The sequence below is a fragment of the Canis aureus genome, chromosome 4, assembly GCF_053574225.1.
Source record: "Canis aureus isolate CA01 chromosome 4, VMU_Caureus_v.1.0, whole genome shotgun sequence".
In the NCBI taxonomy this organism is placed as follows: Eukaryota; Metazoa; Chordata; class Mammalia; order Carnivora; family Canidae; genus Canis; species Canis aureus.
In genome coordinates, this window is record NC_135614.1 from 23,896,124 (window position 1) to 23,923,910 (window position 27,787).

General features: G+C 54.4%; 1 protein-coding gene across 3 annotated transcripts in view; it reads left to right on the plus strand.

The window, feature by feature from the left end:
- The first annotated feature begins 2,524 nt into the window (after window positions 1-2,524).
- SLC29A3 (solute carrier family 29 member 3) overlaps window positions 2,525-27,787 on the plus strand; it is a 40,746-nt gene continuing 15,483 nt past the window's right edge. Inside the window, exons 1-3 of one of the 3 annotated variants that reach the window (XM_077894882.1) lie at window positions 2,525-2,639; window positions 5,818-6,119; window positions 25,312-25,394. In XM_077894882.1, the coding sequence (XP_077751008.1) occupies window positions 5,826-6,119; window positions 25,312-25,394 (377 nt within the window). In that variant the 5' untranslated portion in view covers window positions 2,525-2,639; window positions 5,818-5,825. Of the gene's footprint in view, window positions 2,640-2,920; window positions 3,093-4,486; window positions 4,506-5,817; window positions 6,120-25,311; window positions 25,395-27,787 lie in introns of those variants that run through there. The other 2 variants (XM_077894884.1, XM_077894885.1) reach the window with 2 other exon arrangements.

The following is a 27,787-nucleotide window of genomic DNA, read 5'->3' on the forward strand; positions in this document are numbered from 1 at the left end:
CCACCAATGCCCCCACCACACTGTGCACACCCCTGCAAGAGTTTCCAATGTCCTCCGTATTTTCTGCCTCACCCAGGAGGGTATAATCTCCTCCAAAACAAGACCCCAGCCCTTCCTACCTTTGGGCCTCTGCACAATTTTCACTCTCAACGTTTCTGACACCAAATGTATGAGCTTCCCGCTGCCGCACCTCCCCCCCACCTCCAACAACAACTAGTTCTTCCAGGCTCCTACAGGTCAGGTCACTTCTGACACTCACTACCTGCAGCTGGCATCCCAGAAGACTGTCCCCACTTAGGGGCACCTAGGTGGCTCAGTGGTTGAGCATCTGCCTTTGGCTCAGGGCATGATCCCAGGGTCCTGGGATCTAGTCCTGCATCGGGCTCCCTGGAGGGAGCCTGCTTCACCCTCTGCCTGTGTCTCTGCCTCTCTCTGTGTCTCTCATGAAGAAATAAATAAAATCTTAAAAAAAAAAAAAAAAAAGATTGTCCCCACTTCAGACACCAGTCACAAGTATGGGGTGTCTAGGGTATCCCGTTTGTCCAACTTGACTATGAGGTGGGGGGTTGTAGGAACCTGTAGGAACAATACCCATCTCCAGTTTTAATAATTTGCTAGAATGGCTTACAGAACTCAGGGAAACACTTAACTTGGTATCAGTTTATTATAAAGGATACAGATGAACAGGGTCCAAGGTCCCAAGCAAAGGGGCTTCATTCCCCGTGGAGTTGAGGTGCACCACCCTCACAGCAAGTGGATGTGTTCAACAACTCCGAAGCTCTCTGAACCCTATCATTTACAGGTTTCTACAGAGGCACATAGGCATGATTAATTAACTCGGTGGTCGTTGTGATTAAGTCAGTCTCCAGGCCCTCTTGTCCCCAGCGGGGTGGTGTGGTGCTGAAACTCCCAACCTGTAATCCTGTGGCTGCTTCCTCTGGCACAATCCGCCCCCATCCAGAAGCTACGCAGGGGCCTAGCAAGAGTCTCCTGAATTGTATAAACCCTGGAGTGGTGGAGAGGGGCTTGTTTTATCACCCCTACTACCCAGAAAATCCCAAGAGTTTTAAAAGCTCTCATGTCAGGAATTGGACACAGAGCAGTATTAAATAACAAAATTCAACCAAGTGAATTTGAGGATCTAATTGACTTTATTAAATGATTCACGGACCAGACAGCACCCCATCTAGCCATTAGAGAGGTACACTCCAAGGCACTGTACAAAATGGAAAGTTGTAGATGGAGGATGGAGGCAAGAAAGTTTTTAGCAAAAAAAAAAAAAAAAGGAGGGGGAGAGGATTGTTCAGAGGAGGTTGTTTGTTAGGGGAAAAGCAAGATATCTTATCATATGGATTGTCTTATCTTTTATCAGGGGTGGGATGGGATGGAGAGGACCCCAGGAGACAAATTCATTGGTGCTGCTGGAAAGAATTATTTCCTGACTGACCAGGTAAGGCCACATTTCTGGGGGAAGTTGAAACTGCATTTAGTGTGGGTAGTACGCTGGGGTTTGGGAATTCAGTCTGAATGACTATTTGGGGCCTGTGCTTTTCTTTCTTTAACACTTACATAGAGATTTTTCAATTATTTTGGAGAGAGAGAGTGTGTGGGAAGGGGGGGCGGGAAGCAGAGGGAGAGGAGGGGCCAAGAATCTCAAGTAGACTCTCCGCTGAGTGCAGAGGCTGGTGCCCCGTTGGGCCCCAGGACCCTGAGATCACACCTGACTCTAACCCAAGAGTCCCCCCCTTCACCATCTGAGCCAGCCAGGTGCTTCCCAGGTATGTATTTCTCATAGCAGGACATCACAGGTCCTCACTGCAGGGCCGGGCACACGGTAGGTCTGTCCAGGGAAGGAAGCCCCTGCCCCAAGAGCACCACGGTGAGGGCTGCGCAGGCCGGCCTGGGCACCCCAGCTCCCCCGGTTCCCTAAGCCCAGCGCCTCCCGCTGTGAAAGGGGCATCTGCACTGGGTGTCATACTATATGTTGGCAAATCAAACTCCAATAAAAAAAATACCAAAAAAAAAAAAAAAAAAGAAAGAAAGAAAGAAAGAAAGAAAGAAAAGAAAAAGAAGAAGAAAAGAAAGAAAGGGGCATGCTGCACCCCTGCCCCTCAGGCGGGGAGGGGCAGAGGGAGACTGTGGGTGTAAGGGGCGTGGCAGAGAGAGCCAGAGGGTCGGATAAGGGTGGCCCCTTGGCCTGCCATTCAGAGGACTGTCTGGGGGCGGGCGGGGGGCCTGGCGGGATGTCCTGAGGACCCGGGGCGCCCCGGGCCCAGCGCCCCCTCTGCCCCAGCCAGTGAGCCTCCGGAAGGCGGTGACAAGGAAAGGGCTCCCGACGCTGGCCCGGCCCAGGGCAGCCCCGAAACTGCGCGCAGGGCTGGGTGGCTGAGGGCGGGGGCACGTGCACGCGGGGCGGGGGCGGGGCCAGGGCGGGGCGGGGGCCGGGGGCGGGGCAGGGGGCGGGGCCGGGGGCGGGGCGCGTGCGCGCGGGGCTCGGCCCGGGAAGGGCGTGCGAACCGGAAAGCGCGGGCGGCGGCGGCCCTGGGCGGGGCCGGGAGGCGGAGCTCGGCCTGCGGCCCCTCGGAGCCCCGACTCGCGGTGGCCGGGCGGCCGGGGAGGCGGCGGCGGCGGCGGCGACAGTAAGTGCGGGCCTGACCCGGCCGCTCTTCAGGCCCCGGCCGCGCCCCGGGCTCGCGCGCCTCGGCGCCCCCCTCCCCCCCCGCCCCCGGGGCGCCCCCCCCACCCGGCGCCCTCCCCGGGCATCCCAGCCCCTGGACGGCGGTGCCTCTGGCCCAGTCCCTCCCCGTCGTCCCCCCTCTTCCTCCCCCCGCCCCAGTCTTCCCCCTTCTGGGTCGCTCTGCCCTTTCTGCCCCTGATTCTCTCCCCGCCTCCTGCCCCTCCTCATGGATTTCCTGGCGCGGGACCTGACCGCGGGGTCGCGGGGGGCCTGGGTACCGTGAGTCAGCCCAAAGTACCCAGAAGCTGGTGACTCTTAGTTCGGACTGCGGCAGTCTGAGGCTGGGGGTGCCCACAACCCCAGAGCCCATTCTGTCCGGGTGGTACCCTGTGTCCCCAGCAGCGCTTTCCCACAGGTTAGCATCACCAGCTCCCCTACCCCCATTTCACAGATGAGGAAATGGAGGCACAGTGCGGAGATGGACTAAGCCAGAGTCAGAAACCTCCTGGAACCAGCCCCCAGCTCCAGATGGGGGTCTGCACCAGCCCTGGTACCCCACACTTCTGCTTCTTTCCGCAGGCGCTGCCCCTTCCCCCCAGTCACCCAGGAAGGGAGCAGAGCCGAGCCTGGCCAAGTCCTGCAGGTGACGGAGGAGTATGCAGTGGGCCACAGCCAGCCCGTGCCGACACCAGGCCTCTTCCTTAGCTTGCTTTCTTTCTTTCTTTTTAATCCAAAAGCCAGCAGCCAGCTTTTATAAAGAGTAATAAGACTTTGCTCACTCCAATGCCCTGGCCTGTGACCCGGGTCAGAGAAAATTTCTGGCTCCTTCTTCAGAAGCTCAGTCAAGGCTGAATGGTCCTGGACAAATAGATACTTGGAGATGAGAGTGGGCCAGAGTGACCGCGCCGCGGGCCCCTGCACCCACCCCAGTAGCTGGAGCATCTGGAAAGAACCACTGGTCCTTTGTCTCTTGTCCTACATGGGTCATAATTTTTACATTTTTAAACACTAATTGAGAAATTGTGTGTGTGTGTGTGTGTGTGCGCGCGCGCGCACCTGCACAGGCATGTTGCCTGTATGCCCACACTGGTTAGTTTGTTAGTGCTGGGCTTCCCCTGGAACAGGGCTGGGAAAGAGCTCTTGCTCAGCCAGGGAAGGTGCATCCGGCTTGGATGCTTGGGCGTCTGGCAGCCTCTTGCCTGCCCACTCCAGGGTACATGCTGCCCCCATAGGAGAGACTATCCTGACCACCCAGAGTCCGTTCATTCAGCAAACATTGGTGAGGGTTGCTCTGCATCCTCTTCCCCTCTGCTCATAGCTCGTTGTCTGTGACGCCTTCTAGAAGGAGATCTGTACTTGGAGCCAGTGGACATGGGTTCACATTGCCAGCCAGCCTCCTCTCCTGCATGGGCCTCAGACTGCTTGGCTGTGTCACCTCGTCCTTACCATTCAGTAGCTGTGTGACCTTGGCCAAATGACTGAACCTTTCTGAGCCTCACTCGTCACCTGTGAAATGAGTCTTAGAGTACTCCCTATCACGTGATGCGGTTGTCAGGCTCAAGTGTGAGGCGCAGACCTTGGCGTTGCGTGAGCACTGGATTTCATTTTAGCTATTGGGAATTCTTACTGTTTGAATGTGGGGCAAATCAGGTGCCTTCAAGGCTTCATTCTTTGCCTCTGAAAAAAGGAGGCACTAATTCTTGTCCTGCTTAATTCCAAGGAATGTCGCCAGGCTCTCCTGAGATAACAGAGAGGGCTCTGTGCCTGTGTGACAGGGTGTTCCCATCTCCCCAGGGAAAAGGGGTCCGGCTCTGCCTGGCTTGATGCTGTGAGTTAAGGCTCAGCCTCCTATGGGAGCTGAGCCACATTGATTTCTTGATGTATTGGGGGAGAGGGGTGAGGGGCAGGGAAGCAGGAGAGACTCCAGTGTCCCATCCTCAGCTCTGCGGAAGTCCTGCCCATTTATCAAGCCGCTGCCATGTCCTAGGTGATATATAGAGCGCGGAAGCAGGCATGCTACTTTGCAGCCAAATTCAGCAGCCAGCCAGCCAGGTGACGAGCCCAGGATGGCGGGGAAGATGCTGACGTTCGTGCAGCCGCTGCTACCATGGGCCAGGCACTGCCAGCCAGCTGCAGTTACATAATCATTGTAAAAAGGCCTCCCTAGGTTTACAGATGGGGAAATCAAGGCTCAGGAGCATGGTGACTTGCCCAAGGTCATGTAGGCAGTAGTTCCTAGCAACCCAGAAATTTCAGATAGTTTTAGGTGCTGTCACAGATTGGGAGTGGCTGTCTCCTGGTGGGATGTGAGGGACTGAGGTGGGGACCCCGACAGGAGCTGCAGACCCAGGCTTGCGGCCTTCTGCTCTTTGGACCTTTGTTTCCCAGAAATTAAATGAGGGAGTGGACTATTAGATCTCTCAAACTGGCTTCTGAAGGCGGCTCTAGACACCATGGTGTTAGGTGTTTTTGTTGTTTAATTTGAATGCCTTTATTTTTATTTGTGGTTTTATTTCTGAGCGCATAATACCTTCACATAGTTCAGAATTCAAAAGGCACAAAGAGTAGGCAGTGAAGACCCCTCCCTCCCCCTGGAACCCAGCCTCTTGCCCCAGGGGCAACCACTCTTTGAAATATCTTGTGTGTCCTTTCAGAGGGTATTTTCGCCACCCAACCCAGCCCTGTCCTGCTTTTTTGTGCAAATAGTAACATGTTCTGCGCACTTGCCTGCTTCTTACTTTTTCTCATGTAAAGTTGAAAAGAGTTTGGAGAACATTCTTTGCCAATCAAGGATCCTAATTCCTTTTTTTATGACTACACAGAAATTTGAATGCCGTGAGATCAGGTTTACCCTTTTGGATCCATTGCCGTAGGTCCCACTGTGCCACATTGCCTTATACCTGGCCAGCCCACAACTTGTTTGCAACCTGTGTTGCCCTCCACAGGGACAGGGGTGATCCTTTGGTCACTTACAGTTGGTATCTTGTCTTTCTCCCTAATCCTTAAACCTGAAGCTCTCTAACCATGCTTTAATGACCCAGGATGAGGGCACAGTCAGCTTTGTAGGATGGGTGAGTCCCTAGCCGTGCCCAGCCTAAGCTTCTGACCACCTGCCCTGCCTGTGTTCCTCTCTGCTCCAGGAGTGGCCATGGCCTCAGAGGATGACTACCGTCACAGTTCAAATTCCACCTACAGACCTGCAAGCAGCTCTCTCCGAGCTGACCAGGAAGCACTGCTCGAGAAGCTGCTGGACCGCCCACCACCCAGCCTGCAGAGACCCAAGGACCGCTTCAATGGTGCCTACATCATCTTCTTCAGCTTGGGCATTGGCGGCCTCTTGCCATGGAACTTCTTTATCACTGCCAAGGAGTACTGGGTATTCAAATTCAGCAACTGCTCCAACCCAGCCGCAGGGGAGGAACCCACAAGTTCAGACATCCTGGTAAGGGCCTGTTCGTCCTGGGAGCCGGGGACCCTGGGAGTGGGAGAGAGTGGTGGGAGCAAGCGGCCTAGACTGGGTGAAGGGCAACTGTACTTGGGTGTACCATTCCGGGAGGCACCATGCTGAGAATATGGATGCAAATCAGTGTGTTGTCTTGGAGCACAGTAGAAAGACCTCAGTCCTGAGATGTGCTTTGTGTGGAGTGTGATGAAGCCTCATGCTTCATGTGGCAGGGAAGATGGAAGTGGGTAAGGCAGGATTGCAGCCTTCAGCCTGCTTACTATTAACTTGGGCAGAAGATGCAAATGGTGATTCTGGGCCCTGTCGTATGGTGAACCCGATAATCCAGAGCTCATGACTCCAGGGATTTGAAAAGGTGGCTCTAATAGCAATAACTTCAGCTGTTACAGAAAATTCCAAAAACCAGTGGTAAAACAAGATGGAAGTTAATTTTTCTCTCATGTTCAAGTCTGGAGGAGCCAGCTTAATGCTGGTACAATGTTCCATGTGGTCAGGAACCTCATTGCTCTGCCATGTGTAGCTTCCATGTTCAAGATCACATCACAGTCCAAGATGGCTGTTGGAGCTCCAACCATCACAGCAAGGGGAGAAGGAGAGGCATAAGAACATTCCTAGAAGTAACACACATGGCATCTGCTTACCTGGCATTGGGCAGAACTCAGTCATGTGACCGCAGGAGCTGCAAAGGAAGCTGCACAATGTAGCCTTTAGATGTGGTCGTGATCCCAGAGAACTGCGTGAACAGCTAAATGGGAGGTTGTACAGTTGGGGAAGACAGGGCAGTAGGGGGGAGGAATGAAGACTGGGGGGCGGGGTGGTGGCTAGAGGTGGACTAGAGGGAGAGGAACTTCCAGGTGGGAGGAAAAGCCTGAGCAGAGGCAGGATGGCAGGACATTCAGGGGTGTGCGGGGCAGTGAAGCACCGGGTTTTTCCTGTATGTGGGGTACATGGAAGAGAGGAATAAGGTATGAGATCATTCCCTGGGCCCTGAAGTCATTGCTCGGGCCTCAAATGCCAACCTGAGGAGTGGCATTGTGTTTGGTCGGCCATGGCACCAAGGCACCAAGCCCCCTCCCGCCACCGGGGCTGCTCACTCCAGGGCGTGACTTTTCCTTCTGGGGAGAAGGGGGCAGCCTTAAGGAAGAACATCCTTCTGCTACTTGTTAAACCGTAAGGCAGGCTTTAGTGGAGACTGTTGCAATAAGGAAGCAAGATGGGGCTCAATTCCAGATACTCCAAGGACATGTGGGGATTTATAGCCACGGAGCAGGGTGAGAGCTCAGTGGATGGAAGAAAGAGAAACCATCAAGGGTAGGGGGGTTTCTTGTCTGAAGGCAGGCCAAGGGCACGCACACTGGGGCTGGGGGATGAGGAACTTGCTCAGAGAGCGAGGGTGGTCGGAGATCACGAGGGTAGCGGTAGGGCTTCTCGATAACTTGACTTAGCAGGATTCTTGCTAGTACTGGGCTGGGCAGGTGGAAGACAGGGTGGAGGCCAAGGTCAGGGCCTGGTGGAGAGGAGGGCTCAAGGGTTTGGTTGATCTTTATCAGGACCCTCAGTGTCCACAGCTGAAGTAGGCTGGTGTCCGCTCATGGATGGGGAAAGTGTGGGCGTCTCTGAAAACATGCCCCTCCCCTCCAGGGGACAAGAAGACAGAACCCTAGCAGACCCAAGCCATACCCCTCAACTGGCCCAGGCAGTGGCTTACCACCCCTTATCTGAAATCCCTGACCTAACCCCAAAGACCCTTCCCCAGTGTTGTAGGGATAAACCTGACACACTGACTGGAGCAGCCCTGTTGTCTGTTTCAGGGACTGTACACAGCTACACACTGAAATCGCACAGGGAGTTGTTTTTGTTTTTGTTTTGTTTTGTTTTTTAATCTGTATCTGAGCCCCACTGCGGAGATTCTGATTGAATGAAGCTAAGGTGAGGAGGGGATGTGGGTATTCTAGGACCTCATGCCCCCTCCCCTGGCCCCAGCCCCTTGATTCTGATGCCCTGCCAAGACCTGTTTGCGTTGGGGATTCGTAGATGCCCCCAGGGCCAGAGCAGTGTGGCATAAAGCCATTTCCACAGCCAAGAGGTGTCATACTTAGGAGGGTGGTCTAGGAGTTTTGAGCCTCCTACTCAAGGTCCGGTCCCTGGACCCGGCGTCACCTGGGAGCTTATTAATGATGCGGGCCCCACCCCAGACCAGCTGAGTCAGGAGCTGCAGGCTACCATGTACCACCGCACCCCCCCCAAGGTGACTGATGAGCCCAGCAGAGTCGGACAGACACGAGCTGGAACATGGCTTCTGGAAGCAGACCACATGGGCTCAAATCCTGCCTTGGCTGGTGCCTAGCTCTCCGGCCTGTGCTGCCCCGTTTTCCTGGTATAGAGCAGGAGGATGCTACTACCACCAGCTTCTTAGGGCTGCTTCAAGGATTAAGTAAATTAATATGCACACAAAGCCCTGAGAACAGGCTCTGGCACCGCCACTGTAAGTGCTGTACAAACATTATTATCATTATTATCACTTGGGGGATGGGGCCCACACTTCCAAGCTGCATGTGGCCCTGGTGTATTTCCAGACGTCTGGCTTAGCTGGGGTGCTTTATGATCCACTTTTATATACCAGTGACTCAAGCATCCCAGCTTCTGCCAGCCTCGGTAAATTACCCAGCCCGCTTGGGCTTCGTCCAGAAGATCCCTGCTGGGCCAGCACCCGGCCAGGGCAGCCCCCAGGGCTGGGCCGAGTGTGCATCTGGCCTGTCCCCTCCCCTGTCCATCTCCTCGGCCTCCGGGAGCAGGCTGCTCAGGCCAGGAGAGGAAGCCCCGGCCGGTGCCCAGGAGTGGGGCATCGCACGGAGGACGTCTGCGGTGAACTGCTCTCGCTGCAAGGCAGGCCCCTTCCCAGCTGCAGGCACTTAGCATTCCAGGCCCTGCTACGATGCTTTATTGCCTCTTTCCAAGTGCTGGCAGGTGCAGATGTAGTACCTGCGGCTGCCCGGAGCTCCTGGCTCTTGGCATCAGAGATGAGAGACCTGTCACCCCTCGATTCATGGGCCGGGTCTGGGAAGCAAGCATGCTGAGGTGTTTCTGCATTTTGCAGGCCATTTTTCTTTGCCTAATTCCTCATGCCTGCCACCCACCTCCCCAGTTCTTTCCCACTCTCTTCTTGATTTCCCTGCAAGAGGTGGCTGGTCTGCTCTGTCCCCTAAGGGCCACTTTGGGGAAAGGAGGGGGAGGAGTCAAGTGCGTTTGTCTCTAGCCACCACCTGCAACTCAATTAGCTGTGTGTCTAGATGCTGGTTTTTTCCTGTACTTTCCTTTTATTATTTCCCAGGGACTGATACTGTTGGCTGGGGGGTTGGGCTGAGCGGAAATGTTGGTACAGACCCCCCCTTCCCCTCCTGTTGATGTGACTTTCAAGGTCACTTCCCATCCCAGGCTTCTCCCCTTCTGCCCAGGACAGCTTTGGGGATGGTTTAGAAGGTGTCCTGTGCTCACCTGCCCCCTTGTCTCTAGTCCCTGGAATAAGAACTGTGAATAAATCCACCACAGGCCTTTGGGCCCAGAGCCCAGAAAACTAGAGTATGAGCAGGGAAGAATTGCTCTAAAAAGGTGGGGCCGTGCCGTAGCGGCCGCCGTCTTCCAAGCCCGACTCTGTGCCTGCTGTGCTGGTGGGGGTGTTAAACTCGCCTCTCATTAACTGTTGGCTTAGACAAAAAGCCAGGCTCAGAGAGGTTCAGTAAGCTGCCTCAAGTCACATAGTGAACGAGGGCTGTAGAGAATGTCACAGAGACTTTAGATGGACAGATGATTGCAAAATTGGTCCATGTAGTGGGAGTGTTATTATCCATGATGAGAGTACCCAGTTCACAGATGGGCATGCCTCCACCACTAAACTCAGCTCTCTGCGGTAGGGCATGCAGCTCTCTTACATACATCCCTGTGCCCTCAGCACAGCTGGCACAGTGCCCAGCACAAAATGGCAACACTAAACATTTGTTGCATTAGTGACTGTATGGCTGGGGAAGAAAGCCCCATCACCCCAGTCCAAAATAGGGAGGGCAAGGTGCAGAAGAAGATCTGGGGGTCGTAGTGGCCACCACCAAAGCAATTCTTTCATGTGGGTTAGCATAGACATGAAGTGAGATTTCTGCTGTAGGCAAGGGACCTGGGCTGGCCTGGTTCACAGGGGCGTCCAAGGACATCCCCTCATTATAACACCTAGTCCCGGCCCAATCCCTCAGTACCCTCCAAAAAAGGAGGAGGCATGCCTTGGAAGCCATCCTTACAAACAAGGGCAGACACCCCAATTCAGAGAGGTAGGGTTAAAAGGAACCAGGATGACCTAGTTTGAAGAAGAGGAAACTGGAAGACAGATTATCAGAGGTCTTGGCAATGACCCGCTGACTTTACGTCCCTGCCATAACTCCATGCCTACCCACCTTTGGACCTACCATCTTTGTCTGCAGGGTAACATGGTGAGTTCGGTACTGTCCTCCCCAGTTTCCTGATGGAGAAACTGAGGCTCTGGAGCAGTCTGGAGATGAGCCGAGCCTGTTCATGCCCTCCGGCCTCTCCACCTACCCTGGTCGGATAGACTAGAATCCTCTGGGGAGCTTTTAAAGCCCACCCACCTACCCCAACCACCCACCTAGTTCTGGTGCAACTGAAGGAGGGGCAAGGGCACAAGCATGTGTAAGTTCTCCAGGTGAGGCCAACATGCAGCCACATGATCCAGGGGAGAGGTTACCGCATAGGGGTCATGAGGAGCTATTCTCTGCCCCCCACCAGAGCACCCGCCCTGTAGACTGAGGCTACATGACGAGAGTTCTCTGGGAGAACTTCCTCCAGGGTGAGTTGTCAGAGCTCCTCTCTGGACCCCAGCAGCATCTGCAGAGTGCTCGGGATGTCACTGGGTGAGGGGGGAGGCCCTCACCATGTGCGGAGGTTGCTAGCCTAGCTGGAGGATAGGAGAGGGACACTGAGGCAGCTTCCAAACTCTTACTCTAGAGGAGCCAGACAGGAGTTCCGGGGAAGGATGGTCAGAAAGGGTATGGATTTTCTGGCTTGGTTTTAGTTGTTATTCAGGAGAAATAGCAGCCAGTGTGTGTGTGCTCATACGGGTGTCCCAGTAGAGAGGGGGTGTGAGAAACGAGAAAGTGAGGCAAGTGAGGTCCCTGAGGCTGCCGGGTACGGGGTGGGGGTAGGGCAGGAGAGAATGCAGAGGAGTCATCCTTACCTATAGGAGAGAAGGCAGCCAAGATAAAAGGAAACAGAACTGGAGTTGTGACCCATTAGATGGATTTCATATTCTTTAGTGGGTGGCAACCTGTCATTCGAAAAACCCTGCTCGGGACACCTGGGTAGCTCAGCGGTTGAGCATCTGCCTTCAGCATCTGCCTTCAGCGTGATCCTGGAATCTCGGGATCGAGTCCCACGTTGGGCTCCCCATGAGGAGCCTGCTTCTCCCTCTGCCTATGTCTCTGCCTCTTTCTCGCTGTGTCTCATGGGTAAATAAACCAAATCAGAAAGGAAGGAAGGAAGGAAGGAAGGAAGGAAGGAAGGAAGGAAGGAAGGAAGGAAGGAAGGAAGGAAGGAAGAAAAAAGAAAAGAAAGAAAAGAAAAGAAAGGAAAGAAAGAAAAGAAAGGAAAGAAAAGAAAAGAAAAGAAAAGAAAAGAAAAGAAAAGAAAAGAAAAGAAAAGAAAAGAAAAGAGAAAGAAAAGAAAAAAGACCCTGTTCTACCAATTTGCTGCCAGCCGGCCGTGAGGACGCATTTTTGCCTCATTTGACAGGGAGGAAAGGTGGAAGCGCTAAGGAACCTGCTAATGGCACGGAGCTAGGAAGGTGAGAGTGGGGCTGTGACCCAGAGGTATCGGAATCTGCATCGTGTTTCCCAGAACACTTGGCAAATAAATGCCCAGATTCCCATATCCCACCACCCTGGCTCCTCCTCCCTGGGGTGGGCCTGGGCTGCTGTCACTAGGTGCTCCTGATGTATTGGGGAACCACTTCTCCATGCCACATGCAAGCCACAGAAGCTTGCACCATTCTGGGTGTAGGTGGATCATGATGCTCCCGCAGGCCAGTCTTAGTGCAACTTCATCCCTCCAAATGGAAGAAATGCTCTGTGGACTTCATTTGGCAATCTTCTCTTGAAGAGCAGAATTCCAAAGAAGGGTGCTAAAACACCCCCTGCCCCCACAAAAGTATATCAAGGCAGGATTTGGTCTGAGCCCTGTCATCCCAGAAGGGGAGACAGTCGAGACAGTCTGGGGGTGAGGCAGGAGGGAACGGGGCCCCAGGCTTCGCACGCAGGGCATGGGTGAGCAGCCGCCGGGCAGAGAGGGCAGGTCCCTCCCCGCAGCTGCCCAGTGGCTTGGGCTAGCAGGATGGCTGCTCTAAACCATTTTTAAAAATTAGAACCAAAAGTAAGTCATTTTTTTTTTTATTCCCTTGTCCACCCTCTGATTCTAACTGCAGACCCAGCCAGTATGCTATTCCCAATAAATATACCTGTGATGGCTTTTTCTTCTGTTTTTAGCTCTTGCTGCATCCTGCAGAGGGAGAGAAAAAGCCCGACTTAAAACACTGTCAGTCACGCCTTCGGTGGCCTGGACTTCTCAAATTCTCTTTTTATTTTCTCTGTGCGTGCTCACGGCCTCCGCTCCCTACCCGCGCCTTGCTCCCTGGCCCCCCTGGGTTATCGATCGCTCCCCACCCCACCCCCTCTGCCTTCGATTTTATTTCCTCCCGCACTCGTCCTTGGAATCCAGAGGCGATTTCCTCGACAAATTAGAACATGGCCTGGGCCTTAAGTGCTCAAATGTCTCCTTAACATGATTGATCATCAAGTGTATCCAGAGAGCAGAGCCAGATCCTGGTCTTTGCCGGGTGCCTTCGTTACAGGGATCATCATCTGGGAAGGTCTGGGGGGGGGGGGAGTCCTAGCCGGCCTCTTAGGGGTCCTCTGTGTGTGCACTCACACACACCCGAGGACTGTAGCAACCCTGTGAGCCTGTGGCTTCCGCCTCCCTGCAGGCATGTTGGGTAAGGAAGTGCTGGCTAGGTCTCCTCAGGAGTCCCTCTGCTCCCTCTTCCGGGCGGGCCTCCCGGGTTTCCTTCTTTGGAGAGCCACTAGACCACCTCCTCTTTACCCACATGCCACACACCTTGGCCCTGTCCCCTGCTCTCAGCCCTGGGACACCGAAGATGTCAGCCCTCTGGGGGCTGCAGAAGCCGCCCCTGCCAGCAAAGGGTGTGTGGGTAGATGGGGAGTCTTCTTGGAAGACTGGCAATGACCCGCTGACTTCACATCCCTGCCATGAAGTCCATGCCTGCCCACCTTTGGATCTACCACCTTTATCTGCAGGGTAACCTGGTGAGTTCGTTACTATCCTCCCCAGTTTCCTGATGGAGAAACTGATGCTCTGGAGCAGTCTGGAGGTGCAGAAGGCCTCCTGCTCCTCCTCACCCTGGCCATGTGGGCAGGCTACAGAAGAGGAAGGACACAGTTTGGGCTGAGCCTCAGCAGTGACGGAGCTCTGAGTCAGCTGTCCGCCCTCAGAGGCCGTGATCCTGTGGACCGACGGGCTCCCTGGTCCTTTGACACCCTCCGTCTAACTTCTAACTGCTACTGAGCCATTGCCCTGGTTGCTGAGGTTCCAGCGTGCAGAAAAGATGCAAATCAAAGGCCAGCTTGCCTTGTCGGGGAGCCTGGGGGAGGCTTGTTGGACGAGGGAGGCGGAAGGGCTGGCAGAAGTGACATTTCCATGTCCCACACTCACCTTCAGTGGTAGAAGGACCTGAGGTTCAGGAGAGCTGGTTCTGTTTCTTACCATGTTTCAAATTTGCTGAGTGACTTACAGCTCTCTTTCCTTATGTAAGAAACTAGGTGGAGGTTGGCACACTTTTTTCTGCAAATGGCCAGATGGTGTGTAGTTGAGGCTTTGTTGGCCACGTGATCCCTTTTTGCAGAGATCCTGCTCTGCACCACAGATAATCCATAAGCAAATGGGCCCAACCAGTTTCTAGTATTTATAAAAATGGAGGCAGGCAGATTTGGCCCTGGGCGGGCAGGGGGTGGGGGACGCAGGTGGGCAGTCGATTGCTGACCCCTGCCTGGACTAGACGCTCCCTCACAGGTCTTCCCCACGGGTGTTCCGAGATCTAGTATAGGGGTACCTTCCCTGCAGGATTTCTGTTTGGAACACTGATCACCGCCTGGCACATCATTTATTTATTTATTTGTGTGTGCATTTGCCGACCGTCACGCTGACCAGACCATCCGTTCCGTGAAAGCGGGAACTTGGGCTACATCCCATGTGCCTAGAATATCTGTTGAGCCCCATCAGTATGTGCAGAATGGTGAATTAATCTAGAAGTGTTTGTGGAAGGCCTGTCTGGTGCTGGCCTGGAGAGGAGAGGGAACAGGAGGAGGATCCTCCTCCCAGGATTGGGACTGTGGTCCCCACACTCAGGGCTTTGGGATCCTTCCTGGTCAGGTTGTTTTACTGGCATATTCAGGTTACACGGAAGCAGACGCCCTCCACCGCCCAGTCAGCTGCACACCCTGCTTATAGCAAGTCGGTCACACCTGAAACTTTGGGGTACCACTTTGTTTTGCTCTGTCCTCCCACCCCGTGCTCAGTCTGTCAGCTGGTTTTGTGATTCCACCTCCCTAAATGTCTCAAGTGCCTCCAGTTCTCTTCTCTGTGGCCCCAGGGTGTCCCCTGCAATAGAGTCACCATGCAGGCTACAGAGGTGGTCTCTTTAATATATTAAGTGGAGAGGCCATCTGCTGCACCAGATAAAGGGACAAGTGCTGCAGACAGAGCTGGAGCTGTGTGACTGGACAAGTGCCTCATGTCTCTGAACCATTTTCTATTTGTAACAGGACTCGTCCCTGGCAGAGGTGCTGTAAGCATCAAGGGGGCAAATACATGAGAGGCACTCAGAACAGCAAAGCGCGGGGAGGGCTCAGTGACTGTGCACCTGGACCAAGTTTCTCAGCTGCCCAGGGATCCTGCAGTGCCTCCCCATTGCATTTAGAATAAGATTGAAACTCCCACGCCAGCCTGTTTGCCCCAGCCTGCCCTGGCCTCCCCTGGCCTCCAGCCTGGCCGCCCCACTCTCTCCCTGACTCCCTCAATCCAGGATCAGCCTGCTTTGTTAGGTGCTCAAACACACCACACCCACTCCTGCCTTGGGGCTAGCCATATGCTGTTCCCTCTGTCCAAAATGCTTTTCCCTTCACCCCTCACATAGCTTATCCTCAGGTCTAAACATAGCTCCTTCAAGAGGTGGCCTCTTAAAAAAAAAAAAAAAGAGGTGGCCTCTTACCACCCTCACCAACATCAGGCCCCCCACTAGGCTCTGTAGAGCTCCTTACTTGGTTTTTCTTTTCATCGCATTTACTGTAACTTGCAGTCTTTTTTTTTCTTCACTTGTGTTTACTCCTTTTCCTACCTCCCTCACTAGAGCCCCGAGGGGTCCCAGCCTCTAGCACATGTTGGCACTTGTAAGGTGCTCAGCCGTTGCTGTTGAGTAAGTGAACGGGCTTTAGCACATCAGTTGCCTTTACTGTTCCTTGAGCAAAGAGATGGATGGATCAATGTGTAGTCACTGTCACCTGCTGCCTCCCGTCAATCCTTCTACCCTCTCCGGCCAGGCCACCCCCCTGTGCCCGGCACTGAGCATACCAGTGCTGTTCAGAAGCCTTCCTCCGTGGCTCCCCAGTTCCTTCTGAGACAAGCACCCCTCCTTGGCCTGCTACCCCTCCCCTCCATCTGACACCATCTGTAGTCTCCCCTCCTGGCTTCCCTCACCTCACATGCCCCCCCACCATTTAACCAGACTGGAGCATCCCGGAACAAGGGGGTCAAGGAAGGGGGAACAGTGCATTGAGGAGCCGAAGGAGGGCTGAGCTCCAAGGCTCTGGAGCTAAACAGCAGAAGCAGCCAAGGACCAGACCCGTGAGCATGGCTTGGAGTCAGGGAGGCAGGGGGTGGCCAGGCCCAAGGAGGAGCTTGAGTGGTGGGACACTAGGGAGGGGAGTTCTCGGAGATGGGAGCATGAGCCACTGTCCTTGGCTAGGGATGTGGGGACCAGCAAGTGACCGACCTGGGGAGAGGGTGAAGGAAAGCAGAGAAACTTGGAGCAGGAGCACTGAGAAGGGCAGACCCTGGAGCCTAGGGACAGGTGGCATGGGGTGCTCCCGAAGATGTTCTCCAAGGCCTTTGATGGGGGAGCTTACACCTGGGGCTCTGTGGGCCACTTGGGGAGGATGAGTGGTAGGCAGTGAAAATTATTCTGGAGGGAGGGACAGATGTAGGCACAGGGCTTGTGGAAGCCAGGAAAGATGAGCTTCCCAAGGCAGAAGTGTGGCACAGGGACAGGGAACTCAGAGTGGGGCTCAGGAGGTGTCTCTGGTGGCAGAGTGCACAGGTGGAGGGAGGAGGAGGAGGGGCAGGAGGGGCAGCCTGGGAGTCCCAGAGTCTGGGAGGGAGGGTGTGGGTGCCCTGAGGAGGCGCCCAGACCTGGAAGGATTTTATTCTCTCAGTTCTGGTGGCCAGAAGCTCCAAACAAAGAGGCCAGCAGGGTCCATCTGCCCCAAAGACTCTAGGAAGAAGCTTGCTTGCCTCTTCCAGGTTCTGGGGGCTCCCAGCAGTCTTGGGTCGTGGCAGTGTACTTCTGGTCTCTTTGCCTTTGTTCACATGGCCCTCTCCCCGCCTTTGTTCACATGGCCCTCTCCCCGCCTCCATCTGTGTGCCATCTCCTGTCCATGAGGACACCAGTCCTCGCAGTTGGGGCTCACCTTGATCCCGTATGAACATCATCTTAACCAATTATGTCCGCAAAGACTCTATCTCCAGATAAAGTCACATTCAGAGGTTCTGGGGAGACGTACATTTGGGGGAATACTCTTCAGCCCCTTATAGCTGGGGTGGTATGTTGTGTCAGGTGGGCTGCTTATGGGTGGGCTTCAAAGAGACCCCTTTGAAAGAGTCTTCCCCCAGAGCAGCCTGGGAGGGAGTAAGGCATTAGGAATGAGGGCACAGGCTGCCTGTCTAGGGAATTTGGGGCAAAGGGGAGGAGGGGCCTTGTGGCTAAAAGACATGAAGTCAGAGAGGCTTTTTTCCGTTAACCAGGCAAGAAGGAAGGCCCAGCAGTGAAGGAGAGAGAGAAAATGCAGACAGGGAAGGTGAGCATTCATGGTGCAAATCTCCTAGAAGTCGTAGAAGGTGGGGGAGAGAAGCTGTCCTCTAGGAGCTCTGCACAGAGGCAGAGGAGAGTAGGGAGGCTCATTCCAGAAAATCTCAGCAGCTCTGCTTATCTTCTGGCAGGATTCCAGGGAGATGTCAAAAAGGATTGCGGGCTAAGAAGGGCCTCTGGGCCATTAAAGAGCAAGATTTATAGTGGCCCCAGGGAGCTGGGGCCTGGAGATGGCCCACAAGCCCCCGAGCATCAGTGGTGATGTTAGAGCCTAGAGCTGTGCATACAGGTCTGATGGGGGGCCCCACCAGGTGGCTGGGTCTATCTGGCCAGCATCTTTATCATCTACCTGTCTGATTCTGACCTGGCTTTGCTCTCCCCTTGGGCCCCTGGCCACCTATCACACCTTGGTGGACCTGGGCTCCTGTGTCCCTCACCTGGGTGGGCCCTGGAACAGGCATTGCCCAGCTAGCCCTCCCAGCTCATCCGTGCCCCCGTTGGCTTTCCTGGGCCTGTGCCCTGAACATGGGGAGCCCACAGACAGGATGCCCGCTGCATCCCTTGGGGACACCTGCCTTCTGCTCACTTCCTGGCCGATGCCAAGGCAAGGGCGCCTCCTTGCCACATCCCAGGCCGTAGAGCTGGGCTATCCGAAGACAGCAAGTTTGCAGCGGCAAACTATTCTGGGCTCCAGCCAGCTTGCTGCTGCTAATTTCATGCCCCTGTGATCCAGGTAACGCTTTGCTGCCTCGAGCTGCCACCCCCGGGCCCGAATCGCTTTTTCTCGCCCCTGCAGGAGCCAGCTGCCTCTGCCGCCGTGCTCTTGAGGTGGGGGCTGCACGAGGCGGCCTCCGAGCCGCCGGCGGCCGGGCACCAAGTTAGTCTGCCGCAGCTCGTGACTAATTTGCTGCACTTATTTCAAAGTGCCCAAATAGCATTCGGGGAGAAGCAGCTTAACCAGGGCCTGCCAGAGATAAACAGGCTCATTTCGGGGCCTCCCTGCCCGAAGAAACCTCTTTACCTGGCCTCTGAGCCCAGAATTAGATTCTTCCAGAAGAGATGCTTAGCACAGAGCTTCTCAGCGTGGCGGAGGTGGGGAAATGTTCCCCCTCGTAAAATGGGCCTCACATCTGGCCAGCTGGCTCTGGTGGGTTTTTAAATTGTGTTTGAAGAGCGGCTCTCCCCTTTGCTGGTGTTCGCAAGCCCCGGCCAGGGCGTGACAGATGAACGTGCGTTTCTCATCTCCGGCACAACAGGCCAGAGCGGCTCCCCCATACCCGCCCGGCACCCTGGGGTCGGGGTTCTGAGCCCCACTTGTACTCGGCCTGGGGGCCCGGGCTGTGCTGGGGTTGGCACAGGTCAGGGGAGAAGCTGGAAGCTTGCCTGGCTCTTCCAGACTCTAATGGCCTCTGGAGCATGCTCTGTGCTCGTCAGCGGACCGTGTCCATCCATTTCGGGTGGCTGACAGAAGCCGGGGCTCTTCTCCGAATCTTTTTCCTTTTAACTCTGCTCAGAGCCGCAGCCCTGTGGAAATGGCCTGGGGAATGGACTGTGGGGTTGGAGGAGAAGAGAATTAACCGCAGAGGGGAGAGAAAGGAGACCCCGTCGTTTGCTTGCTGGCTTGGGCAGGTCACCCGTGTTTAAGGCCTGGGACAGTGGGAGAACGCCGACCTGATGGAACCTCAGACTCTGCAAGCTGATTCCTGCTTACTGCTGGGAAGGCACATGGGCTGCCAGCGCTGGCCTCTGGGGTGTCCCGGTGACGTGTCGCAATCCCAGGGCCAGCGTTCAGGCCTGTGCATCTGTGAGGCAGGCCACATCACCTAGAGCAACCAAATGACCCTCCCATTCCCACCCCCCCAACAGAAAATCTGCCACCAGCACTGGCCAGGTAGGTGCCTCTATTAGCCTCAGGCTCCTTATCTGTAAAATGGGAGCAAACCCAGTTTGGTCTTGCGCTTATAGGCTGCATTAAGAGCAGAGGGGTTGTGGGGTCTGTGCAGGCCACGCATGAGCGGTTTTGTTCCCTGGCAGTTACCTGGTGCTCTGCGAGGCTTACCTGCCCATGCCAAGGATGACTTTGGTGTCCCCGCTGCCAGTGTGCTGAGCCTCGCCCGAGCCCCAGCCGATGGCAGCGTGCAGGGAGATGGTTGAGTACAGGGAGCTTAGATGAGATATATCTTTTGTCCTCAGCTGGGCCTCACCTGCCATTGGGATGGTGGATTCATAAGGGGACTGACGCGGCCACCGTCACCCATCAGCATCCTAAAAGAGAAGGGTGGGTGCCGTGGCTCCATGGCCAGCTCTCCCAGGACGTCTGGGCATTATGCACAGCACAGTTTTGTCACAGCTCCACAGATTTCTGTCAATGCTGAGGAAGGCCTCAGGGGCACTTGGCCCTGTCACAAAGGCACTCGGGCCCAAGGGGCAGGTTTGCAAAGAAGCATCCATGCCTTTGCACATGCTGTTCCTGCCTCTTTTTTTTTTTTTTAAGATTTTATTTATTTATTCATGTGAGACACGGAGAGAGAGAGAGAGAGAGAGAGAGAGAGAGGCAGAGACACAGGCAGAGGGAGAAGCAGGCTCCATGCAGGGAGCCCGACATGGGACTCTATCCCGGGACTCCAGGATCACACCCCGGGCTGCAGGCGGCACTAAACCGCTGAGCCACCTGGGCTGCCCTGTTCCTGCCTCTTAGAGTGCTGTCTCCCTCCCACCACCCCCACCTTCCATAGGCAGCTGGCAAACTTCCCCCAGCCTCCCAGGTTGTAGTCCAAGAGCACCTCCTGCGGGAAGCCCCCTGGGCCCCTCCTCCCCTCACCCCCACCATACCTTGTGTGCACTGTACTCAAACTGTAGGATCTTTGTAGGATTGTGCCAAGTATGTGCTCCCAGAGAGCATACACCAAGCCACCGGCACAGTGCGGAGCACACTGGCGGCCGCATCTTCAGTGAACAAAGGAACGGGTTGCTGACTGGAGGGGCAGCGGCCTCCAGCCGGGCTGAGGGCTGTGGGATTACCAGCTTCAGGGTCTCCGGACTGCTGAGGCAGAGAACCCTGCTCAGGGAGGCCCCATCATCTCATGATGTCCTGCCCTGCTGCTCCCAGTCATGTTGTGGCCCTACCTTCTTGCTGAATCACGCAGTCTCTTATCTGTAAGAACGTGAGGCCTAAACCGACCCCCGTTACACATACAAGCAAGACTTGGTTTTCCATGGACTGTATACACAGGGCTGCCATGTTGCACAACTGTGCAGGCTTCCTTCATATCATAGTTTCAGGATTGGTGTTCACTCTGGGTGTGCAAAGCCCAGCCTCTGCTGTCACCTGAGGTGGCCCAGTGTCACTGCCCCGGTGCTCTCCTCATCCCTCCACTCCTACGTGGCTGACACTGGCTTTGCGGTCTTTGGGTTCACCTCTGGAGGTGGAAGCCATGTTCATCGATCATGTGGTGGGGCACCTGGTGTGATAAATAACAACAGAGACTTTTGAGGTTGCTCCTAGGAATCAGCCCCAAGTGCAGGTGAACTATGTCGTGAATTATCCCCAAACATCGCATGGCATAAGATCACCCTGTGGGATGGAGAGGACAGATTCCTTTGGAGGAGCCAGGACTGTTACCAATGTGTTTGAACCAATATTCAAAGGTTTTTACATTTCCTGGAGTAAAATAGGAGACAGTGGCCCCAACATCCCTTGCGGGTAAACGAGATGAACCCAGGAAGGAAATGCCAGCTGCAGGTCTGCAAAGGGCATAATCCAGGATGGAAGGTAGGGCCTTCCAGGAAGGAGCCCGAGGCCACCTGTCTTGTGTGAATGCCATCTCAGGGTGCACGGTCCTAGGGAAGCAAGAGTGAGGAAAAAGGGAAGTGAGGCGGGGATGGGAAAGAGCAAATATGGCCTGATAACAAAACACAGCTGGTTGCTCAGGCACCCAGCATGAATCCAGAGAAGCCACACGAGGCCACCACATGTTAGACCAGTCGGTTTGGGGAAAAGAAAATCAAGAAGTTTATCTCTTGTCTCCTTCCCATTTCCTGCCTCTCAGTCAAAGCCTAACTCATAGGGCTTCCTCCCTCCTCCCCCCACCACCCTACTTCAGAGTGTCCCCAGACCCCTCCCACCGTCACCCAGGGAACAGGAACCAGTGCTTCTCAGGGGCAGGCCGGGCAGTGTACAGGCACAGGCATCTCTCCTTAGCTGTCAGCTCCTTCTCTGGGGGCAGCAGTGGCAGTGGCTTTATGACCGTGGGACTGAGTAGCAGGGCAGACGGCTCAAGGGGCAGGCAAGGTGAGCAGATGTGGGGTGGCATGTAAGCTAAGTCCTGTTTCTTGGAATCACACATGCCACTTGCAAAAATGAGCCTAATTTCAGCAAAGGATTTGATGCAGGAAGGCCAAGGGGACCGATGTCCACAAGCATAACCTTTGTTGACCTCGCAGGCAGATATATTGGTCTTTGTGTCTGGCAAGATCACGGTCAGCTATCCCTGTTTTCATCAAGAAACTAAATTTAAACTACAACAAGAAGGCAGCAATATTCAGAAAAACTCTGAATAGTGGGAAACTCAGCTATCCAAAGCCCTCGTTCATTAGGAACACGTTGCTGCATAACAAGATACTGCAAACTTCAGTGGCTTAAAACAACACATTTATTATCTCGTAGGGCCTGTGGGCCAGGAGTCTGGGCACTGCTTGATGGAATCCTTGGCCCAAGGGCTTAGCTGGGGCTGCAGTCTCACCCGAGGCTCGGTTGGAGAAGGATCATCTCCAGACTTACTTGGGCTGTTGGCAAATCCAATTCCTTGGGGCACCTGGGTGGCTCAGCAGTTGAGTGTTTGCCTTTGGCTCAGGGTGTGATCCCGGGGTCCTGGGATCAAGTCCCACATTGGGCTCCCTGTGGGGAACCTGCTTCTCCCTCTGCCTATGTCTCTGCCTCACTCTCTCTGTGTCTCATGAATAAATAAAAAGTTATTTAAAAAAGAGAGAGAGAGAGAGAGAGAATCCAATTCCTTGCAGTCATAGGATGGAGAGCTTCTGTTTCTTGCTGGGTGTTGGCCAGAAACCTCTCTGAGCAACTAGGAGGTCACCTGCAGTTCTTGCCACTTGGAGGTTCCCCAGCATGGCCACTTGGATCCTCTGACCCATCAAGGGAGAAAAGAAAAAAAAAAAGAGTCCAGTAGGACAAGTGCTTCCATCTCATGTGACGTTATCCTGTACGCATAACCGCGTCTGTCCATCCCTTTGCTGTATTCTTTTGGTTAGAAGCAAGTCACAGGTTCCCACCCACACTTAGCAGAGGGGCTCACATACCACGGCATGAGCACAGGAGGCCGGGACTATGGGGCCACTTAGGGAGTCTGCCCACCACATTTTGCTAGAACTCTATTTACAATAAGTAAAACTCCTCCACATGTTTATATCAGGAACTAAATTAAAAAAATAATAAGAAAGAAATAAAAGAAGAGCTCCACGGGGTGTGCTGAGTCAGCCTACGCAGCCACTCACAGCTCCCCCCATCTGTACCAGTAGAAAAACAGCCCGGGGTCCAGTCCATTCCGCCCCTCCTGCGTGCTCTTGGTAAAGCCTAGAGAATGGGCTCCATCAACAGAAAGCGAGTCAGGGCCTTACTCGGTTGTCAATATTTAAAATGCTTTCCAACATTAAAAGGCTTATTATCCGCTTAAATATCAACAAACCAGAACATAGAAAATCCCCATTCCTAAAATGTTCAGGGAACCTGAGCCTGCTCGAAGAAACAAAGACAGGAGATCCTGCATCCCATGCGATGGGCGTTTGGAGATGTGCCACGGAATGAGCAGCCACAGAGTGAAGGGAACCTCATCGGGGGGCTTGGGTCTGGGGACGTCCGGGTTGGCCCCCACCTGCGGCTGTCTCTCCCTCGGGGCCTTTCTCCCTTGCTTCCGCCTGCCGCCTGCCTGGCCTCACGTCGGCTCAGCCACTGTGTCAGGACGTAATTGACTGAGTGCCTCGGTCCAGTCCAGGCTCTACTGAGCCCATCAGGGCAGGAACAATGAGGTGGCATCTCAAAGGAGGAAGCCTATTTCTAAGGCTCATGGTTGATGGACCGCATTCGCTGTGATTACCATTTTAATTGCAAGACCACCACCACCTCATATTCAGGGTGCAGATTTCAAAGACCACGAAGCACCGTGCAGGCTTGGAAAGGGAGCGTGGAACAATCATTGTCAGGCCAGAAGGAGCTCACTCTGATATCTTTCTCTCGGGCTCCATGTCACAATCAGACTCTCCCAGAAAGGGCAGAGCTGACCCTCCGTTTCAAGCTCTCACTCAGGCCCTACCTCCTCTGGGACCTTTCCCCAAACCCCTACTCCTTCCCATTCTCTCACGAAGTCCGCCTTCCCTGGTCCCACTCCCCCACCCAGAACCCACCCAGAACCCCTTCTAGAACTCACCACTCCTACCTCTGATTTGGGGGGTGGGGGAAACCAACCCATAGAATTCTTACATCTTTTCCTGTGGTGTTTTGAGATGAAAATGCCTTCACACTCTATCTTACTCTCCCAGTGGGATGCTTCCTTCTTAGCAGGCAGGAAGCCTGTCTCATTCTCTGTAGCGATCCCTACAACGGCCACAGTTCTCTGCACATTGGCGAGGGTTTTTTTTTTTTTTCCACACATTGTCCCTTGCACTTGGCACATTTGTGACTCAAAATATTGCCTCAGTTAAGTCCAATTTTGTGAGCTTTCCAGAGTTGAATACTCACAGCTGCTTTTTTATTTTTCAGAGGAAACAATATACTTAGTACAAAGCCCTTGTATTTGGCACGCAGGAAATGCTTAATACATGTGATCTGTTTTCACGGCGTAGAACCCGTGGTCATCACCAAGCTGGGGTTCATGGCTTGACATACAATGACCAAAGCCAAGTTATGTCATCAGCCCTTTCTGATTTTTTTAAGACAGGTATATTGAGGGGCACCTGGGTGGCTCAGTGGTTGAACATCTGCCTTCAGCTCAGGGTGTGATCCCGAGGTCCTGAGATCGAGTCCCACATCGGGCTCCCTGCATGGAGCCTGCTTCTCCCTCTGCCTTATGTCTCTGTCTTTCTCTCTGTGTCTGTCATGAAGAAATAAATTTTTAAAAACCTAAAAAAAAAAAAGAAAAAAAAAGATACACGAGGAACAACGAATACATGGTAATATCTACCCTAAGGAGTGGACAGTTCTCTGAGTTTTGAGAGCCACGTACGGTTGCCATACAGCATCTTTAGCTATAAGTTCTAGCACGTTGTAATCAGGAGCTCCTTATCATATGGTCTCATGCATGCTTTGTCTAGAAAACCCTACTACTGCTTCCAGAAAAATGCCCCTTTTTCCTCCTCTTGGCCAGTCTAGGAGCCATTTCCCAAAGTGGCTTTGACTTTGGGTAGCATCTCTATTGAGGGGGCGAATCCAGAGTCGGAACAAAGTTTCTACCCTGTGGGCATCAGGGTTGGTGGATTGCTAAGAGGCCTCCCTTGGTTGCAAGAATGCGAGAATGTGGTTGGGACCTAACAAAATGCATTTGGATAATTGAAATTGGGTAGTAGGCAAAGAAGGCTGGTAGGGCACAATTGTTCTGTGTGCACATGCTCGCGGCTGAGTCCTGTCCCCGTTGGCTCCTCTGTGGGTAGGACAGATAGAATAGGTGGGAGCACGGGCTGCAGAGCCGCAGGCAGCCTCTCTGGGGGTGGGGACAGCGTCTTATCCTAACTTATGTCCCCAGCACTTCACACAGCTTGTATTAGTGTCGGTTCAGTGACTGAGTAAGTGGTCTTGGGTCATGATGGGGTGGGACCATGCCATCTTGGGGTAGACCTATCATCCATCACTCATAGGTTTCTGAAGACCCCCGGGAAGGGCCCTGTCTCTGCTCTCAAGGGGGGCCCTCCCGGCTGTCCCCAGTGACATCAGCAGCCCCCTCACTTCTGTGCTTGCAGAACTACTTTGAGAGCTACCTGACTGTTGCCTCCACCGTCTCCTCCGTGCTGTGCCTCATGGCGAACTTCCTGCTCGTCAACAGGTAGGCCATGTTCCTTTCTGGGCCAGGCCCCGTGCCTTCCCTCCAGCCATCTCCACTCGCCTCTCCTTCTTGGCTGCTGCTTTTCTTCATGCTCCAAGGGCAGGCACCCAAGTGGGAGGCAGGCAGCAAAGGCTGAGAAGTCAGACCTGCCACCTGGGGCCCTTCCCTGTGGGAGCCCAGCCAGGGAGCTGGACTTTCGCTTCCCAGACACAGGCTAGGATGCTGTCAGCAGCCAGCAGGAGGCATGTGGGGACCCAGCTCTTCCTCCTTTCCCATGTTGGGAGCCTGTCTGTCACCAGCTGCCTGGGCTATCGACGGTGTGGCCAGATGCCAGCATGTGGATGGCTGGGCAGGCACGGGGGGCAGGGCCTGTGGAGGCGGGTCTTCCAAGCATTTCTTTCTTTTTTTAAAGATCTTTAAAAATTATTTATTATAGAGTTGGGGGTGGGGAGAACCAGGGGGAGGAGCAGAGGGAAAAGAGACAAGCAGACTCCACCCCCAGCACACAGCCCAACTCAGGGCTCGATCCCATGACCCTGAGATCATGACCTGAGCTGAAATCAAGAGTCAGACGCTTAACTGACTGAGCCACCCAGGTACCCCGCCAAGCGTTCCTGAGAGCAATTGGAAGTTAAGAGCCTGGCACCTCATGATTTTGGCTCCCACTCTATGGGAATGGGCCACCAGCTCATGTGGGAACCGCTCACAGAGGCTCAGTAGGGACCTTTCTGATGCCGTGTTAGAGGTGAGCGGGGAGGGAGTCCCGTGGTTGCACTGTGGAAGAAGCAATGATGTGGGGGACAGCCAGGCGAGCGAGCATGACCCTGAGACCCCGCTCGGGGACTGTTACCATCTGTTCTCAGCTGAGGTTTGCAGGAGCAACAGCCCTAGCTGCTTTGCCCAGATTTCCTCTAAGCTGCCACCAGGAACCTGGGCTTCTCTGGGCATAGCCGCCTGAAAGCTTAGGTCCCTGATGGCAAATCAGTCTTACCCAACTCTGCTAACTTTGTAGTGCCAGCCTGGGTCTCTGGTTGAACAGGATTCCGAGGGGGTGTGGGGGAGTGTGCTGCTGCGATTAATTGGCCTGGCCATGGCTGCTCTGAGCCTAGGAGGGGAGAGGGCGGCACATGGGCCTCACGTGTGCTAAGCCTCAATAGACCTGTCCTTCCAAACGTGTTATGCTCTGGGGCTGTTGAAGTTATCTGTCGTGTTCAAATGATCCCAAAGCGTAGTGGTGTAAAACACCAACCGTAATTAGTGTCTGTCGTGATCTGGGCCGCATCAGTTGGCAGCTCTGGCGTAGTGTCCCTTATGTGCTAGCAGACAGCCGGGCTGGAAGCTGCTGGGTCCCCTCAGGCACCTGTCTCCATCTCCTCTCTTCTCCTCTCTCCTCCCTTCCCCTCCCCATGGGCTCTTGCACGTTGGCCTCAGGTAGTAGGACATGTCGTGTTGTGGCTGGAGAGCAAATGCTCCAAGAGAGCAAGGCAGGAGCTACATGGGTTTTGTGACTTAGTCTCTGCAGCCACATGGTGTCACTTATGCCGTACTCAGCAGGTCAAGCACTCACCAAGCCCACCTGCTTTCAAGGGGACATAGACCTGCCTGTCAATGGAAGGAGAGTCCAAGAATTTGCACCCATTTTAAAACCAGCGTGTGAAAAGCAGGATGGGGTGTAGATGGCCTGAGGGCCTGGCAACCCCAATCATAAACCAGTTGACCCTTAACCTGCCTCCTCGTGCCTTCCCCTGGCACAGAGGACTACGCTCAGTGTTCTCAGAGATGGGGTGCAGCCTCCAGAGGACAACCCCCTCCCCCAAGGAGGACTGAGCAGAGGACTGGAGCTCAGAGCAGGGCCAAGTGTTCTTGTAGCACTGCCAGTCCCTGGAGGGAAGAGCTGCGGGAGAGAAGGCAGGAAGAAGGGAAGGGGACACAAGGGGAGGAGGACAAAGAAAAGGGGGTGACAGCCATGGTGGTGGCAAGCTCCTTGGTCTCTCGCTACTCGTCCTTTCCAGGGCTCTCTCATGATCCTCTCTGTCCACTCAGCTGGCTGGCCTAGGGATGCGGGTTTGTCTAGCGAGAATAGCCCAGGCTCCTATAGATGAGAGCCCTCACCCCCTTCTAGATCTGGAATCATTGTCTGAACTGTAATGAAAGGTGATCCCTGGTGACACACAGTAACCTGAGAGGGAAGCTATGACATTAGCCACTTTCCAGGCAGAGGTTAGGAGCTACACCCAAGACCACAGGACCAGTGAGGGGCAGTCCAGGCTGGTGGTGTGCCTCCCCTGTGGTCATGAGATCCAGCAGGCCAGAAGCCAGTCTGGGACAGGGGTCAGGCATGGCAGGGAAGGTCTACCCACAGGACAGGAAGTTAGCACTTCTGAGTGCTCGCA